The sequence below is a fragment of the Pyxicephalus adspersus genome, chromosome 3 (genome assembly GCF_032062135.1).
Source record: "Pyxicephalus adspersus chromosome 3, UCB_Pads_2.0, whole genome shotgun sequence".
NCBI classification, from domain to species: domain Eukaryota; kingdom Metazoa; phylum Chordata; class Amphibia; order Anura; family Pyxicephalidae; genus Pyxicephalus; species Pyxicephalus adspersus.
Window position 1 is genome coordinate 36,206,144 of NC_092860.1, and position 22,011 is coordinate 36,228,154.

The 22,011-nt window shown below is 39.0% G+C and overlaps 1 protein-coding gene across 1 annotated transcript; it reads right to left on the reverse strand.

Moving 5' to 3' along the window:
• Positions 1-1,519: 1,519 nt before the first annotated feature.
• On the reverse strand, positions 1,520-21,784 carry BRD10 (bromodomain containing 10). The gene is made up of 8 exons (XM_072404232.1): positions 21,245-21,784; positions 17,047-17,247; positions 11,879-13,281; positions 10,256-10,335; positions 9,327-9,416; positions 8,085-8,200; positions 6,143-6,306; positions 1,520-5,235 (listed from the first exon to the last, which is right to left on the reverse strand). The coding sequence occupies exons 1-8, from the start codon at positions 21,634-21,636 to the stop codon at positions 1,982-1,984; spliced, it is 5,700 nt and encodes a 1,899-aa protein (XP_072260333.1). The 5' UTR covers positions 21,637-21,784; the 3' UTR covers positions 1,520-1,981.
• Positions 21,785-22,011: the final 227 nt, after the last annotated feature.

The window sequence follows — 22,011 nt, forward strand, 5'->3', positions numbered from 1 at the left end:
TACTTTGTGTGATCCTTTCCTTGGAAGAAGTCTGGGAAACCTTAGTGCCTAGGTGGGCCCCATGGACACCCACCTAAGCAAGCGGGTATTTGCACTGAAATTTGATCGTATCCTAATACCAGTTGAGATTGCCTGGGATTTTTCTGTTAAGCGTTGCCAGGCATTCCTGGATAGCGGTGCTGCTAGTAATTTTATGAATGTATCTCTGGCCTGCTTTCTTGGAAATCCAGTCGTTAACTAACCCAAGCTATTTTATGTGTTGGCTATAGATGATTCTCATTTGCAGTAGATCAAACCAACTACCACAACTCCTTAGGTTTTAGTTAAGGTGGGTGCTGCCCACTCAGAAATGTAAAATTTTTTTCTGCTGAACATTCCTTCATCCCCAGTAACTTTAGGACTGCCATGGTTGTGTAAGCACAACAAGATAATCGATTGGGAATCCGGGCAGATTGTCAGATGTAATGCATGTGTCGAGAAGTGCTTAGCAAACCCGTTGCCTTTCTGTGTTGCCAGTAAGCATGGTAAAGCAGATACCTTCCCTCCTAACATCCCCGAAGCAAGATCCTGTTCAGCTGCCATTCCTGCATCTATCCATACTAATAAAACTATTGCTACTATTGTGTAGCTCCAGCTAAAACCCTCCAGCCACTGCCCACTCCTGACAAACCCTGGTCTCAAGTTCAACAAAATTTAAAGAAGGCTTCTGGGCATCAGACAAGAGTTTAAAGTGATAATACTAAAAAACCACCGGTGAAGGGTCCACAGGTCCCTCCTCAGGAGGGGTAAAATGTTAGGAGATGCTTACCTGTCTGAAGCACCATCACAGTATCAAACACTGTTTATTGTGCCCAGCTAGGTTACTTGCAGCAGTAAGGAGAGAACCCCCTGCTTCCCTTAGCTGTGCAGCCTGAGATGTATTATCAGCATCCCTAGCACATGCTTAGAGGTAGATTCACTCCTAACTCAATCCTGTGCTGTCATTGGCTGCTAGAGCTTTAAAGCCTGGGCTCCTGGTCCTCTAACAGCCTTTTCCCAGACACCATCCCTTGGGCACAAGTCCTGGGGGCAACCGTGTGCTGGGAGACGCAACCAGTCTCCCGGCTTGCTATAGGTGAAGTGTGCGGCGTAGATTGGGGGACTGGCGAGTACAGTTGCTATACCACGGCCTTACAGTTACCAAATATAAAATAAGAAAAAAAAATTCAACCAGTTTTCAAAATGTCTCAGACTGTGACTCAAGTGGCTCAAACTTGCACCTTGTTCCATTCTTGTATAGAATATACTCTGGCATTTGAATTGGCCTTTTCCTATTTTCCCATTATTTATGATGCAGACATATTTTATAAAAGTATAGAAAAGGGAGCACCTGGACATATAATGTGGTGTCCAAAATCTTTTCCCTTATCAATTGAAAATCTAATATCACTGAATCATTTACATGGTATCTGAAGCATGAATAGGTTATAAAATAACGTCGTAGGGAGGAGAATAAAGCTTTTGCTATAGACAAGACAAAAATGGTACAGTGACTCGTTTATTTACTACATGCAGATGAGTCTGCATTAATGCTAAACAGTACACTGATCTGAAAAATACTTAAAAAACTATACATTATGTAAACAAAACATAAATAAGACAATGCTTTTTATACATATGATTTAGTTAAGAATGTTAAAGGTAAAGAATATTTACAAGTTTACATTTTGCCTAAAACGCATAAATATTCATGAAAAAAAAAAACTGACTTTTTTTATAAATGTAAAAAGACAAATACTGTTCTAGACAAACTCCAATACGTACTGTGCAAATAGCTAGACTATCAATGTCAAACTATAAAATGATACTGGCTGAAAATTAACCCTTTGAAATACAACTTTAGGTCAACCATTTAAACTTTTCATGAACAGCATAGGAAAAAACAACGCAATGTCAGTTCAGTAAGTGCTACATCGGTTATGGTTTTCCCCATAAGTCTGCTTTAAGTTGCTACAGTGTGCGGCTTATCTGTTGAGGACTGATTCCTAAAACTATCAGTATCGCCTCTCTTGCTCTCAGATATGGCAGGTATAGGCAGGAAATTGCTAGAATTGCTTGCAGTGTTCAACATGACTGTCTCTGTGACTTGTTTAGATGTTTGCTGTGGATAGTTTGCTGTTTGTAGATAAGGAACAAGAAGTGGCTGAAGTGTGGTTGTTGATAGGGGTTTGTGCACAAAAGGCATAGAGCAAGGGGAGAAGTCATTTGTTATATTTGCTGTCAGAGATGTAGGCTGTACACTGGGTATAGACTTTGACAAATCAGATGCAGTAGTGCACGTAAATGTTTGAACTGGGTACTCGCCTAGTGACATGTTTTGTTTCACTGCAGGTTGTGATGCTGCAGTACTTACAAGAGAACCATGACATACTTGTGTGCTGCCAACTACAGAAGGTCCTTGCTTGGCATTAGTTGAAAGGAGCAGCACGTGACTGCCAGCCCCCAAACCTTGAGGAGGTACAAAAAAACGTGTATCATTAACTGCAATTTGACTTCCAGGAGCAAGTGGCTTAATAGTGCTGATAACCATTTTTTGATAAGCTGAGGACTCATTTGACTGTGGCCTTAACTGATTACCAGTAGATGCAGGCAATGGCGGTAAAGCCTGTGCAGGGGCATTCCAAGATCCAGTTTTACATAATGTGGCCAGCAAAGATGATGATATTGTAGCCGTAGGCTTGGTCACATTTGTTGACACTACTTTATTAATACTTTGAGATATGGACTGGTAATTTTCACTTTGCTCTCTCAATGCTGATTGATGCATAGATGGAATAGGAGTTGCTCGCAAGCTTGAGGATATCCCAAGCACAGTAGAGGATACTGGTCGCTGCAATGACGATGACGTATGCTCAGGTAATGGATTGGTTGACAGCAGAACAGATGATGAGAGATGCCCAGTTTTCACAGTTGAAATTGCAACAGTATTTCCTAAACTTGCTGTAGGTAATCTGCTACAAACAGATGATGATCTTAAGCAATCATTCCCTTTCCTTTCAGCAGCACCATACTGGACTATATTAGCAGATGTCACTACAGCACAAGACACCGACCCCTTTGAAGAAGCTACAGAATTGTCACATGTAAGATTTGAACTTGTAACTTGTTCATGGTGTACTTTTGATAAAGCAGGTGCTGAGTCTTTTAAAGTGCTTTCATCTCCTTTTCCCATCGGATTCTGCAAAATGTTAATTGGTAGAATATTTTTCATGCCAGCAGTGTTATTAACAATGGTCTGTCCTATGGTTAAACCAAACTTTACATCTTTAACTTGAGAAACAATTGGCGGAGAACTTATTGTTATAGGCGACCCCATGCTGGAAGGAATTAGGAAAACCTGATGTTCTGGAGACCTGACATATGTTTTACCAATATTAGTAGACGTACTGGTAGCTTGCTTTAAGGTAGGTGGTGTTATATTTACACTTGATGAACTGGCTGGAAGTTGGGCATTAATAAAAACAAACTTTTTTGATTGTGCCTGTGACAATGTAGGGGAAGCAGAAATGCCCATATCTGGTAAACTACCAGGTGAATGAATTGAAGGTGTTGTAAGCAACATGACTTGATGGATGGAAGATCCACTCACAAAATCACTCTTTGATGGAGTAGTACTGTCAGGCTGTACCACAGAAACACCAGCTGTCTTTGTTTCAGCATGTTTTAATTCTGTTCCTGCCTTCCTGATAACACTACAGTCCTGTCCAGCACTAGAAAAGGAAACAGGAGTTACAGTCCCCGCTGCAATACTTGTATTAATAACAGAATTTGTTGGAGGACAAGTGTTTGCTTGAGAAACAATCGGAAGAAAGTTGGGTTGCATAGGGTTAGCCAAGGTCTGAATTGTTACCCTAGGAGAAGGTTGTTGCACTTGTGCCCAGGTAGTGTTTGATTCTGTGACTTGGTTTATACCAGTAGATACTGATGAGACAACTGACTGGGTATGTGATGTAGTTACAGGAGTAAAAGAAGTAGTCGCTGAAGACTTAGTTTTTGAGACCAGGAACGACTGCAGCTGTGGTGTAAAAGTGAATATAGGACTAGGTGGTATAACAGAAGTACCCTGATCTTGACTTGCTTGTACTTTTACAACACCAGTGTTACCACCACGTGTCCTCACAAGAATTGACTGGGAATCTCTAATGCATACAGTTTTTAATTCTTGTTTTGCTTCAGATATTTCCCCTTGTGGTACCGGGGATGAGTGTGACATTTCAGCCACAGCAGGATTGCCTGTGCTTGATGTGACACGTCCAAAGTCAGACTTGGGTAAAGACTGTCTGAAATTAGATGACGCCACAGATGCTAGAAAATTTGGAGTGATGTTTTTACTTTCACTGGCAGATGTTGATGTGTGGCTTGCAACTGTGGATCTTGGTGGTTGGGAAATGGGAAGAGTAGCACATTTGGTAGAACATAAAATACTCTTGCTTAAAGTAAATGGAAATGCCTTGGAACCAGTGTGACTTGCAGTGGGATTAGACAATGGCCCATTAAATGCACCGTGCTGATGAGCTACATCAGATTGCAAGAGCTGGTTTACATGGGGTGGTCTGTCATCTTTTTGCTGTATAAAAAGATTTTTAGGTAGAACCAAAATTTGCTGCATGAGTCTATCTCCAGTTTTAGCATCTATCACAGGCTGCATCTGAATCTTAACGGAAGAATTTTGAAGATCAACTGGAACACAATGTCCATCTGGGAGCTTATAAATCATCTGCAAAGGAGCATTTAAAGGAGTCTGGCAAGACAGGGTAGATTGCACTAGGTGTAGGGCAGTGGGTGAAGATTGTGTGCTTTCCGAACAAGGCACAGTATTGCTAATATTCTGGGTTAACTGACTTGTTAAGGTCATGCTCGCACTATTCTTTTCAAGCAAAGCTTCAGTGAATTTTGGCTCTTTACATACACTTAATGGTGAAGTACCTAGTGCCACTCTACTCATTTCTGAAGCTTCTGCTTCTATTTCTTGATCAATTTCAGCACAATTGTTTGCAGCTGTTTCTTCTTCTGGAGATGTGGAAGATATCTCAGGGGTACTTAACTTAATTTTCTTTTGTGGTAAAATGTCTTTATCTTCAGCATCTACTAATCCAAACTGATGCTCACTATTCCTTGTTTGGGCTTTTGACATGTTTTCCTTCTTGGCCATTTTGCCTTTTCCACAGCTGTCGATATCAGTGTGCTCTACTTCATCTGTAACAAATATAATTATATAATATTATAATGCCATAGAAAGCATGTGCTGGCTTCAGATTTGTTTTAAGAACAACAGAGAATATATGGCAAGGCAGTAGACTTTCTCCCTCAGGATGCAGTTTCAGAAAGTACTATAGATTGCTTTGAGAAAAAGTTGGTTTTTATTTTTAGGCACCTAATTTACCAATATAAAAATGTTGAAGTAAAGAAACCCGAGCCTTTTGATCTAGAGAACATCCGATTGTCTTATGAAGGAATTTTTCCCCCTGTTGGAGCAAATCAAACCAGGCTTTAAAAGTTTTTTTTTTTTTTGCCTTCTTCTGAATAAGTATGTCTTTAGGGTTTTATCTGAGATATGTTTATTTCCCTAGTGGTTGAACTTGATGGATGATGGAACTTTATGCTTTTTTTTCTCAACCTATATAAAATAAACTAAAAAACATAATTAGCTGGTGGTGCTTCCAGCTGCAATCTTTAAGGACTGGTGGGTATTGCATATAAATGGACAAAAATACTGTTTGCACAGCTGATTTAACCAGCAGGCATTTATGCTCCCCTTGCAGTTTGGAAAACTGGAGTGATTTCATACATTATACGCTAGGAACTCATGCAAAATGCCATCTCATCCAATAATCACAGGGGGAAAAATAAAGACTAAGGATGATAGGGCAAGACCTTGTACCTAAAAAAAAAAGAAAAACACAACAGAAATAGCATCTTCCCTACTAAAAGTGGTTCTTTTAAATGAATGCTTTGTATTGTAGAAGAAACTAACTCCACTAACTGTAGAGCTCAAAAAATTAACAGACATTAACATGTAAAAAAAACATTACCCTGGATCTTCAGAGCAAAAACACCATTCAGCCCAAATATTTACATTGACAGTTTGGTTTTTAATTCATACCATGACACTCTTCCTTCTCAGTTTCCTTATGGCAGGGTTCAGATGCTTTACGTACAGGTATTGGGGCTTTGCTTGGCTCACAATCACGAGAAGATAAATCTCTTGGAAATTTTTCAGATTCTGTCAGCTTTTGGAAATCATCATAATCTTTCTTCAGACGAGCGCTAAAATAAAACAGTTTGCATAAAGCGCAATGCTAGCCTGTTGCTACCAGGACTGCCTTATGCTGTACAATACAAATGTGAGAAGTATATTGGATTCTTAAAATCAAATAAATACATAAATATTTACACATGGAAGGGGGCATAAGTATTAAACAAGTAGAAGTATATTTGTACTGGGGCTATTGGCATGCAACTTATGCCACATGTTGGTAACAATCCAAGTATGTCACACATATGTCCATAAATTAGGTTGTGGAGTGGGACAGGGAATAAGTACAGAAACGCCTTACTGAAATGTAATCCTAGAAAGTGTTTTGTTGGTAATGGCAGCTTCAGGATGACTCCTGTATGAAGAAACTAGTCTCATGCATTGCTTAGGTGTTTTTCAAATCTTGAAGGTTAAGGGGGTCTCTTCTATGAACATTGATCTTCAGGTCTTTCCATAGATTTTTGGATTCAAGTTGGGGGATTAACTTCCATAAGCCATTCAAGCAGCTTTATTTTCTTTCTATGAAACCAACTGAGAGTATCCTTGGCTGTGTGTTTGGGATTATTGTCTTGTTGAAATGTCCACACTCCTTTCTTTTTTAGCATCCTGGTATAATGCAGCACATTTTCAGGAAAAACCTGCTGGTACATTTTCTCCGTTCATCCTTCTTTCAATTATATGAAGTCTGCCAGTACCATATGATAGAAAAACAGCCACACACCATGATGTTCCTACCTCCAAACTTTATTGTTGGTATGGTGTTTTGTTTGGGTGCTGTTCAGTGCTATTTCTCAAACATGGTGTGTGCAATGACATACAAGAGTTCAGTTTTGTTCTCCTCTGACCAGACTATATTTTCCCAGTTTTTCACTGGCTTGTCCAAATGTTGTGCAGTAAACTTTAGACAAGCTTCAACATTCTTTTTCTTCAGCAGTGGACTCTTGTAAGGTGAGGATGCATAGAGGCCATGTCAGTTGAGTGCATTAATTATTTGTTTTCTTTGAAACATCTGTACCTGCTAATTCCGTGTCTTACTGAAGCTCTCCGTAAGTGATCCTTGGCTCTTGGACAACTCTTCTGAATATTGTTTGGAGTTCTCTCTCAAAAATTTTTGGGAGGAGCACCTGATCATGACCAAATTGGGGTGAAATTATGTTTTCCAGATACAGGAGTGCTCACTGGAACATTCAGAAGCTTAGAATTACGGCTGTAACTAATACCATCAGTAAGGTTTTTTACAATAAGGTTGTGAAGGTCTTAAGAGAGTTCTTTGCCATTACTCATAATGAGATGCTTCTTCTGTAATACCTTGACAATGAGAAACCTTTTTTAAGCCATTAAGTAGGACTAAACCAACTGATATTTTGCACCGATAAAGGGCAGGATTGCTTTATAAATACCAACAGATTTATTTGCTATCCATGCCTTTTTTCACCCCCTTTTTTTTTGTGTGTTTAATAGTTATTCCCCTGTGCCATTCCACTTTATTACACATAAGTTATGGACTTATTTTGATTACTTTGTATTTGTGGATTAATTGGGTTGTTGCCGACATCTGGTGTATCAAGTCAATGGCCCCATTATAAAAATTATTACTGAGAAACACATTGGCATGTTTAATACTTAATTTCCCAGCTGCATTTAAAATACAGGTATATAATGATGTTATAGCAACAATATAATCAACAAGTCCTGAAAAAAAAAAAAAAACCATGAAAATTAGACTGCATATTATCTGTTGAGTAAGCAATGTGTATATTTTCTGGGTTTATAGTGCTGTGTGTTTTACCGATTTCTTTGGAAAGCCTTCAGTAACTTTGGTTCCCATGGCAACAGTTCATTTAAAAGACGTGTCAAGGTGCCATGAAGCTCTTTTACACCTTGCCTCCTTGAGTGCCATTTTCCCTAAAATAATAAATAAAGCACAAATCATTTCAAGTAAATGTAAAATATACAGCTTGATTACAAAAAACTGAAGCAGACAAGCCATCATTTGCAGGCAATATGTAGCAACCGTCTAGAAATTACCATATGGTCCATAAGCCTCATATGCAACTACACTGATAGGACTTCTATTTGATATTCCATGTAAATGGTAAATATGTAAATGGGGCATAAAGTGCATGCATAACCAATTCTAGAATGACAAATCTGGTCTGGATAAGCATTTATAGTTCAGGAAACGCACATTTCACCACAATGCATACACTGACAAGGAAATAGAATACATATGACCTTACAACTGCAAAATGTACCATTATGTAATATGAACAATTGATTTGCTTGATTTGAATTCACTGTAGGTGCTGGTCCTTTACAATTGTTTGGTAAATGCAGCTGATCTAACAATTCACAGGAAATTTGTTTTTGCCATACATGTTACCATCTGGTTATATAAGCTTCTTGAGGATTTACCAACAAGCATCTCGTATGAGGTCCATTGGAGGCCATCATATTAGAGTTGTTGGCATATCTTAAGGCAAGTATTCAAACATTGTACAAACAAATTGTGTGTGGCTAGACTTATATTGTGTGTGTGTGTGTGGCTAGACTTATTATATTATATTTGCAAGATGTATATTTTTGCATACATAGAGGTGAAAGACTGGGCCTTCGGGCCTCCCCCCATCTTATGGTATAAGATGGGATTGCTGGGTATCCTTGTAACCAAAGCAAAAGCTGTGCATGGGAAGCTCAGCTTTTTGACAGATATCTGGAGTGATCAAGCAGCTAGGAGGGTTTATTGCAGAAGGGATATCACTGGTCCCTTTCTGCAAAAATGCCCGATCTTGGATTCTTAAAGGTAGAACTTAGTAGTTCTACTTTAAAAAGTTGAGTTTAACAAACTGAAATTGATAAAGAATTAGAGATATAATGTCATATAATGATAAACATTTGTTGCAGGATATAAGGCTGATAGCATACATCCTTAATTTTTAGCAACATCAAATATACGCCTGAATAGTAGCTTATCTTTTTACATAAAAGTTAACATATATTCTAGTTTTACTTCAGTAAAAAAAGCTCCCACCGATTTCTTTTTGTTGTTTTCCAAATCTTTGAGCTCTCCATCAATTTTCTTAATCAGTTCCCTGAGTTCATCAAGATTTGTACAAACAAGCTGAAAAGAGAAACAACTGTTAGACAAAACATAGATAAACTAAACTTTTCCCTCTCTAATTCACACAGCCGACAGGTTTTCTTACATATGTGGGCCTTTGACTTTGGACAGTGCACATCAGGTTTAGAAAGTAGAGCGTAAACCCCTCCTAGTAGTGTTTGTGTCAGTTTGAAGGCTCTACAAAGCGGTCAATAAAGCCATCATGTATTCTATTTACAAATTTTGAAAGTGAGATGTATTCATGAAAAAACGCCACAAGAGTGCTTCTATTCTGCTCCCTCCGATTTTGTTTCACTTTGGTAAAGGGGCCTAAATTTATGGACAAGCTTCACCAACTAGCACCCTCCAGTCTGAACAGATTGCTGTTACTAGACCCAAAACAGTCTCACTGTGCTATGGATTTTTTTTTTTTAATTATACAATATTGTTTTTCAAGACGTATTTACCTACTCAGTGATCTATAAACAAAAAAAAAAAATAGGGAAAGTATACATTTTGTTTTACAATGTGTCAAGTTTAAAATCACACCATAATTATATTTTATTTGCAAATGAAAAAATACTTTATTTAATGGTTAGCCAAGGGCAAAGAATTAATACTGGTAAGGTTTCATTACCTGATGTTGTATGCAAATCAAAGGGGAGTACAACAAAACCATAAGTTGATATGAAAGTATCATTTTATATCAGAGCGACTTTCAAAAATAGGATTTCCCCACTATTTGACAGTTGATATTTGCTGGTAATAAATAAATATTTTCTTGGAACTTTTTTTTTAGCATGTATTCCTTACATTCTAAATCTTCTGTTGGTAAAAATATAGGATGTTACAAATTTTACCTGGAATTCTGGAGTAGCAGATGAAGCCATAGAACCTTTCTTCTTCTTTACAACCATATTTGTAGAGACTGATTTTTTTCCTTCCAAAAAAATAACCTCTTACATATTCAGTTACATCAAACTAGTCGATTCTTGCACATTAATAGGAGATAGTTAGGTAAAGCAAATTGTAAAACATTTTCAAACATATTAATGTGATTTAAATGCAGCAGAGGCAAACATTTTATTATTCTGAGTACCTAGTGAGCAATTCTGAGAAATCAATTTGGCAGAGCGAAAAAGAATGCTTAATTACATATATGGGTCAGTGTTTGAAGAACAAATATTACTCTTGCTGGAGTTTGTCTGGATTGGATACATTACAAAAAAAAATACTGTTCCTGATTATATTTATTTTATATTATTGGGTAAATGTATTGGTAAGAAGCAAAAACCTAGGAACACAACTGTTTGTCAGAATAAATTGAGCTCCAAGGTGAAAGGTATAACAATCATATATTGTGAGAAAAATTTGCCTTTACAATCAAGAAACAATCAAATAGGCCAGTAGGTGATTCAGTCCACCAGATTCCACATATAAGTGAAATATTACTTTTGAGTTGACTCCTAAAGCATTTCCAGAGAAAAAAGAAAACAACTGTGCATACAGTGGTAGAAGAAAGTGCTAGAGGCCAAAAGTTCAGACTAGCCCTTAACATTACACAGAATGGGTCCTTTCATTTTCTTTTTCTATTTGTGATGTAGTAGGAAGCTGCACTGTTGTTGCAATTTTTTTTTCTAGCATCCAGGGTGGTATGCCGCTCCTTCTGAACCTATTCTTGCAAATGCTTAAAAACATTTAGACAAGAACTTTTCTACACCTGTAAACTCCCCCCTTATTAAAACCAGACCCTTTATTAGGCTTGGGACCTTCATGAGAAAGGAAATGGAGCAGCAAGTGTGAGCGGCCCCCTCCTATAAAAAGGTCACCTGAAATCTGCTCTACCATAGAAGGAAGGCAGCAGAAAGTGTTCTCTTATCCTTTGGCAAAACCAGAGCCCAGTCTGCCCCCAAATGTGGCATTGGGCATTGATAGGGCATGGACCAGTGTTGTGGGGCTCTGAAGGCAGGGAGCTTATTGGTATCAAAAAGCCCCCCTCACCTAGGAGAATGAGTACCAGGCTACATAGTACCCCTTTATCATAAAGGGCTAAATCTGCCCTAGAAATAGTGATAAATGCCAGTTTTTAACCCTTAAGGCTCAACTTCAGCATATTACCTTACCACTACTATAATAAAGTATAAATAAATATAAAAAAATAAATAAATTAGCCTGAAGTTGTGATTTAAAGTCAATCTGTGTTTTGGTATGCTTTCTGAGGACGGAGAATGGGCAATTTTACATAAAACAACATTTTAAAAGTATAGAAGCCTTTTTATTGAAAAGGCTGACCCTTCTGAAAATGCCAGTTGCCAATATCCAGATACACTGGTTTTACTATAGAAATACAAAATTTTCTCCCAAGCACATTTCTAGGTGGGCGACTTAATAAACAACAAGCCTGTAACAAGCATAGCTACCTAGGTCAAGAGCTGGAAAAATAAAACAAATTGGTGTTGAGAAATCATTCTGATAAAACTTACCAGACTTGTGCTTCTTGTGCTTTGCCCTTTTTTTGTTAAGAAACAATTTGTTATGCATTTCAGTCCTGAAAGATTTGAATGTGTTTTGAAGATGTTCACATCTACCCTGTGTATTTTCTGTAAAAAGAGCTTTAATTTTTTTCTTCTTTTTCTTCTTCTTTTTTGCTCGCAACTTCCGGAGCTTCAGCTTTTCATGGTTTAGTGATGACTGATCTAAAATAATATTCCTTGCCACTCTGTGGCAAATAACTTCAGTGTTGTTGTGATTGCCATTCACATGGACTTGAAAGGTTTTAAGTGCATTTTCTTTCCATGGGCTAGTGTCAGTTTTGAGAAGTGCAATACCTGAATATTTATCTACATTTTCCAGAATCCTGATTTCCCCAGGACTTAGAGGTTCTCCATAGCCCACTAGTTCTCCAGGACTACAAGGCTTGTCTACAGTTTCTTTGCAAGAGCCAGAATTGTTTATATAACAAGGATTCTGGTCTTCATGCTGCCCGACTGTCTTCACGTCTTGCTTTGTACTACTCGCACAACTACTCATTTGACAGTTTCCAGAACAATCATCATGTAGCTCTATGCTAGTCCTTGGGCTTGGAGATATAACTGGCTTAACTAATTTACACTGGCCATTGTTTTTCTTCAAATATTTACATTTGGACCTACTATATCTTGCTTTTGGTATTCTTTTAATTTTAATTGGAGGAATAGGAAACTCTGGGGCTTTCAAAGGCCTCTGTTTGTATACTCGTACATCTGCACCACAAAACTGTGGGAAGTGGATGTAGGCATTTTCTTGAGCATCATAACCTAAAATCACTTCTCTACATTCATGGATTGGCTGTCCAAGTACAGCATCTTGTACCTCGATCTGTGTTTCATACACAAAATCGCAAAGACCTTTAAGTAACCAGACTTTCTGATGAAATGTTAACTCATTAAATGTTTTTTGTTCAAGAGGATTAACTTCTCCAAGTGTCCTAAAGAACTGTGAACACAGTCCAAGCTTCTCAGCACATTTCTCAGGGTACTCTGCTTGACCTATAACCGTGTACCATTGCTGAACCTTCTGCCTAAGTGCTGCTTCCCAGGATCGGTATGAGAGATTAGGCCTACGATGTAAAGTTGGTCTGCGGTGTGGAGGGCTTAATAAAGAAGTCATTATCTTTGACAAAAATACACTACACTGAGGCATTAATAAACATCTTTCTAGTTCATAATATACTATTTCAGGAAGGTTTAATATTTGTTGTGCTAGACAAAGGAAATGGCCTATGGCTGGAATTTCCCACATTGTCTCCATGCATGAGGGAGCAGCAAGAGTCAGTAGGTTTTTGTCCCATTTGTCCATTTCTTTCTGGTTTGCTTCTTCTGCTTCCTTTCGCTCTTGTTCCTTAAGTCTGCTTGGACATAAAAGACAAAATTTAGCAAGTGTGTACATTTTTTTTTTATTGCAAAAGACTAAGTAGTCAGTATACAATGTTCATTTATTTTAAGCAAGCCATATGCAATTAATGTCCATTTGTACCTTTGTAAAATAATCCTGTATAGCTTTGCCTACTCTACCTAAAATATGACCTCGGATACAGCAAAGTCCTATTTTATACTCTGCAGTTTTTTCTGAGCCTACCACTGTTTATTATTGTTTACCTCCAGGCACCCAGGGTCGACTGCAGAGGCACATCTTCAAATTTTACTGAGATGAATGGGAGAGCTCAATCTGGCGCTTGCAGTCATACCTGCATTAGTCAGGACTGGGACACAATTTAACAGAAAAGCCTTGTATTTTAAAAAAAGGCATAGATTTATTTTAGATACCACTGCTTTACTTGGCAAATGCTCTTGTTACTTCTACTCTATGTGACTGCACTGTACAGATGGAATGGCTTGTTTTGTTGTTTGTAGGTTATTACATGTTTTGTAATAAACTACATAAATATCTAAAACAGAACTTAAATTCAATTTAAATCCCTGGTTTCTTTTTCCCCCTCTCACTTTTTGGACTAAATTGTTGCCATACATCAGAAATTTGTGGTAACACCTACATATGTTACAATGATTGAAAGAACAGAAAACCAATAAATACGGGTGGACCAGTTAAGGAAGGGACTGGATGATGCTAGATGTCCAGCTGCCAGGAAACTATGCACATTTTATGGGACTTGCTCGGATTTCCATGAACATTGTGTAAAGCCTATTCCTGTAAGTAAGCAATCTCAGTACAGGAGAAAAGCCTGTACAATTGGACAAGACTGCAGATAAGGCAGGAGTTCAACATAAATCAGCTGGCAAGGTGTTAAAGTGGCATCCTGGGTAAATAGTAAAATCTCAGGCTTTTTTTTCCTATACCCCACAATTAGGTATATCTTACTTTTTATAGGTGTAAGAATTCTATGTGTATAAGGTTTATTGTTCCCTCCAAAATTATTGGTTACTGTACTTATATGATTAATACTAGGAAAAATAAGAAAAAAATGTTTGCTTCTTTGGTTGCCTCCTCTTTCCAACATTGAGGCTGGACAATGAAAGAACATTATTAATGAGATTACTTTGCTTTCCTTTGTTTTGTACACAACTGCTTTGTATATTGTAAGTTATGACTAGCAATGTGTGCTGCCTCCCAGAGTGCTGTTGTTCAGGAAAGTATAGAAAGCCTTGTAAAGTTGCATTTGAGCAACACAACTGTTTTAGCAAAAAATTTCATATACATATATATATATATATATATATATATATATATATATATCTCCCTTAGTTTAATAGGCACACCTATAAAGTAGTGCATAGAGGAGAGGGCAAAGAGAAGAGCTTGTAAACATCCTAACTACCTCAAAAATATAATAAAACAGACACTACTTTCAATGGAATTATTTAAAAGCATTTTACAGTTTTCAAGCATTACAGGCCGCATTTTCTTTGTGGCTCAAAAATGCAACTTCCAAGAACTTCTGTAGTGTGGACTGGCACATTAGAAGAAACAAAAAATTTAGGTATGGTGCCTACTTAAAGGAAAACATCCTTGTAAACTATGTCCTAGCTGTGTGTGTTCTCTTAGCAAAGGTTTGAAGCTCGGTGTATGCTTCCAATGTGGTACAATGCATGAGAAGTTTGCATGCACAGTCCTACAATGTGCATAGTTAGAGAAAGCACTAGTCCATCAGGAAAAACTTTGTTGTGTTAATCTGCAAATGCTGCAATTTTGAGAACCAAGATTCACCATTTTAAACAACATTAGTAGCGTTTTTAGTGCAGTTTGTGAAAAAGTTTGTTGTGTGTATGACAAAAAGGGAGTTTGAGTTGTAGGATTTTTTTTTCACTCCCTAAGCACCTCATCTAATCAGCTTATTAGCAGTGGTCTGAGATGAGCATGGATTTGTGGGCAATCTTTTTTTCCTACAGACAGAACAGAAAGCAAAAGTATGCACGTTAAAAAATTTCCCCTCACTTATACAGTAGAACCTCCGTTATCTGGCACGCACGGGGAATGGCCGTTCCGGAAAAGTGTAGTTTCCAGTTAACTGAGGTTTCCCCAGCCATTCAGCACTAGACTTGAATTGGAGACTTGTCATCATTCACCTCTAGTACTGAATGGCTGAGAGAAGAAGGGAAACCCTGATAACGCTTTTCTCAGCCAATCACATAGCGGAGTAATCAGCAGAGCTTTGCGCTCCCGATTGCTCCTGCAGCCCTAGCAGGGATGTGGTATATGTTCTTCAATGCAGAGCACATGCCACAGCTCCGCTAGGGCTGCAGGAGCAATCAAAAAAGCAGAGCTGTTGGGTGCTAGTTAACTAGAAAATTCAGATATCAGAGTTCTTGATAAGTGGGGTTCTACTGTATTGTGATAACTGGTAAATTCTAGATTAAACAATACTTCCTGACCAAGTGACATTGGTCATCAGGTCAAACAGTGAGGGTAAATCTCGGTGAGGACACGGAAAGCAATAAAAAAAAAAAAAAAAAATCTAAAAATAGTTTTACTGGTTAAACCTTTGTAGTGACAATGCTCTTATCAATCTTTCTCCTCATATTCCTCAACCACCTTTCTACTTTCTTGACTAGGATTGATGCCGATCAAATAAAAACCAATGGTCTAAGCAGTAACTATTGTATATGTTCTTTACTACATTAGCCTTTGTTTCCTCTTTTATATCATATGCCTAAAGTTACAAAATATTGTTTAAGCTTTCTACATGCCATACATACAGTAAACTACTCTTTTCGTGCAGAATTACAAATAATCCTTTTTTTTGAGGGGATTTAAACTCTAACAAAAAATGTTTACTCACTTCTGAATTGTTAAATATATACCAGTAAAAGTGTTTTGCTATGTTTTAATAAATATTTTTATGAAGTTAACCTTGTCAAGATTACTGTAAACTTTAGATCAACTCCTCCTAATGTTATAGGGATGAGGGGATTTGGGTGTTCTGTTCAAGGGGTAACAATGCTGCTCCTCCTATAGTACAATATAAAGTGCAGCAAATAAGGGTCTTCCCCCTAGGACAGGACTGTGTTTTTTTGCAGGATTACCAGGAAAAAAAGCTAGTTAAAACAACAACTACATACAAGAGTTTGTGAGCATATTTAAACAATAGCAATGCAATCCTTTAAGGAATATTGACAAAACTTTGTCTATACCTTTAGGCAAGTAAAAGGGGTATTTAACATGTGCTTTCTTACCTAAATCTTAACTCAGAAATTAGTTAGTAATTAGGATGAAGGGAACAGCAGGCTGGAGTTTAAGTTTTAGGCTTTTTATTTTCACTTTAATTTTTTTAATTAAAGCTTTATTTTGAGTAAACTGGGGTAAGGAGTTTAGTTTACAAGAACAGGATTGACAATACAGGGGAACTTACGTCAAAAGCAACAAAACTGACCAACAGCAATTTAGTGCGGGAGGGCGACAAACATTAAAATAAATTATATCCAGTGAGGAAAAAGACTACACAATTGTTCATAATTGCAGTTGAAGTGACAAATAAAGACCTGAATGCATGGCCTGAATAAACTTTTCTCTTTTGTAAAATTAGATGTACAAAAACTTAACAGGCCTTCCCTACACAATTACATTTAAGTCCAGGAAAAGCCTTGCACTGAACTGTACAATCAGCTGAAGATCAAGTTTTATTGTTTGTTGACTGACTAACAGATATATTGTATACCTTTTTTCTTCTTTTGCCCTTAAAAACTCTGCTTGCTTTAAGACCTGCACCATTACAGATTCCATTGCTCCTGTGTGAACATTGGCCAAACTCCTCGCTGATGATCTCCGTCTTGTTGATGTGTACTCTGTTCCTTTATCTTCCTCCACTCCACAGAGACTTTTAGTTGAAGTGGGTGACAATGTTCGATCTCTAAGATTCCTTAAGGATTGAAATATATAAACATTGAGAATTTTATGGGAATCAAACACCACATTTACAAGGTTAAAAACCTTTTACTCACAACTCATACATTTTTTAATTAAATCCAATGTGTCACATGTAAAATCTGGGTAAGACTTAGGTGAATCTTGAGAGAAAACACTTATAAACAGAGTGATAGCACACAGGAAAAATTTTCCCCCCAAAATTGTTAGTCACAAAAGAGACTATTTCTGCAACTAACTAAAATAAAGTTAAAAAAAAAAAAAATGATAGGCTTGGTAGCTACACCTAAACGACCACTATTGTCAAGCATTTTATATTTTTGTAACAACATATGGATAACATATGTAATGAATTCCAGTATCAATTTATTTTAGGTTTACAATCGGGACAATCTGACCAATGAAATTGACCGCTACAGGGCATGGGGACAACTATGCTAAAACGCTTAAGCATGCAATTTTTATGTCTAACAGGAATATAAATGAGGTGGCTTTTGATGGAAGTAATGACAATGATGACGCCAGGGCTGCCTATATCTGCTTGATTCCAATTACAAGAAAAGTGTTGCAGGAACTGTTCAAACAGCCCTGCCTCAGAATCACACTAGCACAACTGTGACTTTCCTGCTTAGCTTGTGAAGGAAACTAAAAATAAAAGGTAAGAGAACAACACAATGTTATCAGCATTATGCTGTATACTTCTATTACATGCATTATTTACATACAGTGTTATGGATATACTTTTTTGCAAAAGTGGACCTTAGATATCTAAGTATTTATGATCACTTTATGATGTATGTAAAAGCCTACATTTAGATAACTCAATTGCTTAAAAACGTGAAGCTATAAAAGGTAAATGTTGGGGGTGCCTTCCTATGGGGGCGCAAAGCCAGGGAGCTTATAACAATCCAGGCCTGAGCTATCTGAGTACCTAGTCAAAAAAAGATGTTTTGTCCTAGAGGTTACATGCCTCCTGGCAAGCCAGATTCTAGAGGTCTTTATTAAAAATGAGAGGACACTCATGTTGGCTGCCCCATTTCCAATCCAGGAATGGTCCCATGCCAATTGAATTGTATGAATTTAGTAATAAGGGAGCCCAAGCATATTAAAGAATCTGGTTGTAAAACTGAAGGGAACACCCCTATCACAGAAAAAAAACAAAAGACTTTGCAGGGCAAAACATCTGAAAAACGGATTGTGAATGCTTAAAGGCTTGCACAATAAGTGTTTTTTTTATTATACATTTTCAGGTGACAATTTAAGTTTATAAAGGCGATTGGCGGAAACCACCCCTACACGATGCATTGAGTCCCTGGAAAAAAAAAATGCACAGCAACATTGTCGCTTCATAACACCTGCCAAATAAATTGACTTATTTCAGCACAATATTATGTTTTTTTAACAATATTTAGGCAAATAAGGGTGCAAAGTACAAAAATGTCTGCAATATGAAGACCAGGGTAACTAAAGAGTGAGGAGCAAAAGGAGAAATGTCATCTGTATGACTAGGAGACACATAGTAGCACCTTTCATAACACAGAAAAATAATTTCCATTCATACTACAAAATGAAAAAACAAACATTGCATATATGGAGTGTTGGGAGATATCAAAATTAGCAATGCCAAATATCTCTTTAAAAACAAAACAGATATAAGAATATAAAGAGGAAGCAGAAGAAAGCAGGGATGAGAAAAGGTAAAAGGGAGCTCAGGGAGTGCAGAGAGTCATTAGGGTGCATCAACATGAAAGGCCTTGAGCATGTAAGTGTAGACATAAGGAGGCCAGGGTGTCTGAGGGTGATCCAGAGATCCCAGAAAGTCAAGAAAGAATCCATTGTCAGAGTCAGCAAGAATTGGGGTCCCCAACCTTTTAGACGTCACCAAACACTACATTTACGGACTCTGGACTGTGCATGTGCGCGGAGCCGTGTATCACTCAAAGGGGAGAAACTTCCAACCATAGTGAAGTCATGATGCCAGAACCCGGCCACTCTCCCATTGCAGGTCTGAGCCATAACCCGCTCACCGCCCTGGGCCTGCCATGCAAACGGGGGCCAAGGTCTGCAGCTCTGGGCGGTGTGACCCCCCCCCCCCCCCCCAAGGTCCTTTTCCTGACCCTGCTAGGGGGTGCACCCGCCAGAGCCACGGACCACAGGTTGGGGACCACTGACCTACAATACTGATTATTTTCTCAGTAAATGTCCAGTTTGGATTCAAACCTCCTGAAAGGAGATCAGGCAGACCTCCAGGCTTTTGCAATAGCTTGTTTAGCTGCTAAATAATTGTTTTCTGCAAGTAGTTTTAAGCAGCAAGACTGATCCAGTGTGTTGAAATCACTAGTCTAAACAATACCAACAGGATAGAATATAAAATAAATATTATTATTACTCTATCCTCTATTTAAAAAATATATATATTTTGGGGGGTTGGGTCTGCTTTAACCTGCTGGGCGGTTCATTTCTGTCTGGATTTATATGTCTAAAAGCGGTACATTGTTTTTCATGAAAATTTATTTTACAGTATAATAGCATGGGTATAACAAACGTTGAAACACAAAATCATGTCAAAATAATAAATTAAAAAAATTAATTATACTCATACTATTATACAGTAAAATAAGTTTTAATGAAAGACAAGGTACTGCTTTTAGACATATAAATCCATTGTATTGCATTCAATACAGGTATTTTTGTATTGAATGCAATACAATTTGAAATTCCCGCCACTCCCCCAACGCAATGGCCGCACGTACGGAGGTCACTGGAAACTCCCCGGTGACTCATTGGATGCAGAGGACGCAGGCCGGAGGGTACGAGAGGACGAGGGTCGGGAAGAAGGATGCCGGCGGCCAGGTAACGTAGTATTTATCACTGTTTTAGCTTCCCCGAGAGTGGCTAACCGGGGGTAACCGTTTTCAGCATTTTTTTTGAGGGGGTTACCGCTGGGAAGGGTAATGTCAGCACACACACTATTGCTTAGAAGATCATTTTTATTGCTGTAAAAAATCTCTCTTGTTAAACAGATACGCTTACTTGCCCCTACCCTTGAGGTGGAACTAGAGTCCCCCTTTACAAAATAAAGGATCAGGCAGGTGGTTACTGCAGAAAAGGACAGGCAAGGTTTCTTCTGCAATAAAAATGTCTTACTTGTCTAATCGTTTTGGGAAAATGTGAAAAAAAATGGAGCTGTGCATGGCCACCATCCATTATAGTTGCCAGGAACGGATGAACTCCAGCAAGGCCAATCAAAATGGGCAAAGATTGTGTGCGGGGGGAAGATGGCGGTGCCCTGCAAAGGAACGCAGAGAGGGGAGTGCTGCAGCTTTACATAGTTACATGAAAAAAGACAAAACGTCCAACCACTAAGGACGTAAACATATCCCAGATATAAAACCCTATGGACATAGTTGGTCCGGAGGAAGGCAAAAAAAACCCGGTACAATTTGCTTCAACAGGTGGAAAATAAAATCCTTTCTTTTTAAATTGTTAAAAATGTTTTACACCTCCTTAGCCATTCACAAAACATAAGTGGCCAAAGAAAGAGGGCACAATACTGAATGACAGCCAACACTCACTGTCAGAGAGCTGGCAATACACCTGGAGAGGGGTAAAAAGTATGCAAAGTTTTACAAGTTGTTTTTGTAAACAGCCCCAACCTGGAATGAAAACCCTGTGCTATATAATCACAATGTAGATAAGAACCCTTGCTCTGTGCGTGGAAGCAGCGGCCTCTCTGCAGAGAGCCGACAATCAGGGTCAGTCCTGGAGCTCTGCAATCATTGAAGTTATTATACCTGGATGGCTATGAGCTGACTAAATGATGGGCTTATCATGCACACTAACAGCTATGTGAGATTCATAAGGGGAGAGGATGTGTTCTAGCTGAATGGGTGAGAATGGAGGAGAATAGAGAAGGAGGAGGAGGGGAGAGGAGTGCGGCCACCCTAACAGGTGTCGGTGCCGGGCGGATGGAAGGATTAGTGCGGACTCACCGGGGCAGCAGAGCCAGCTTTTGCTCCAGCATGATCTCCAGCTTGTGGGCTTGTTTGGACAGCCAGTGGTCGGCCCCGTGCAGCTGGAAGCAGCCCTCTAACATGCTCCTGAAGTCAGCCACGAAATGGTCTATGGCTCGGTACTGGCCCGCAGAGAACTTCTCCTCAATCCTAAGGAGAGACATACCGGTACCGGGAGTGACAGCGGCTGCCCCTTCCGCCTTGCTGGCCGGCTGCCCGCCTGACGGAGGACTCCCGGGCTCCGCACCGCTCCCCTCACATACAGAGCTGCTGCTGACCACTTCTGCAGCCCCGGTGCCGGGCGACCGCACCACCGCCATCCCTTCTTCATTATCTAAAGGTGACGCCGCCGAACCTGGCACCTGAGCCATACCGGAACACCTGACACGGTCGCTCCCGTGCCGCACTGACTCATTACTACCACCTGCAACCCCCGGAGCCGGCACAGCGCCGCCACCGACTGATGAATCCGGTGTTCCGGAAGCACTGAGGTGAGGAGCAAAACACTTCCCTGCTGTCTCCCTAGCCCCGCCCACCGCACTTCTCCCAGCCACTGTGGAACGTGAACGTCGCCTACCAATCAGAGGGAATTATTTACCAGCAGCTGCTAAGAGAGGAGAGAGCTGATTGGACGGGCCGTATTGTTGTTGTGACAGCTCTCACCTTGGCATTGCTAGGACAGGTGTGAGAAGGCAATGGTGGCAGAGCTGCCCGGCCATACTGCCACAAAGGGGCAATGATAGGGC

Bases quoted from the DNA above. Each gene is read 5' to 3' on its own strand.
- BRD10 (XM_072404232.1), bottom strand. From the start codon at position 21,636: ATGGCTCAGGTGCCAGGTTCGGCGGCGTCACCTTTAGATAATGAAGAA. The intron at 17,248-21,244 runs GTGAGTCCGCAC...TCAATCCTTAAG, and splicing joins AAGCTGGCTCTGCTGCCCCG to GAATCTTAGAGATCGAACAT. The intron at 5,236-6,142 runs GTATGAATTAAA...TATTTGTTACAG, and splicing joins TGAGAAGGAAGAGTGTCATG to ATGAAGTAGAGCACACTGAT.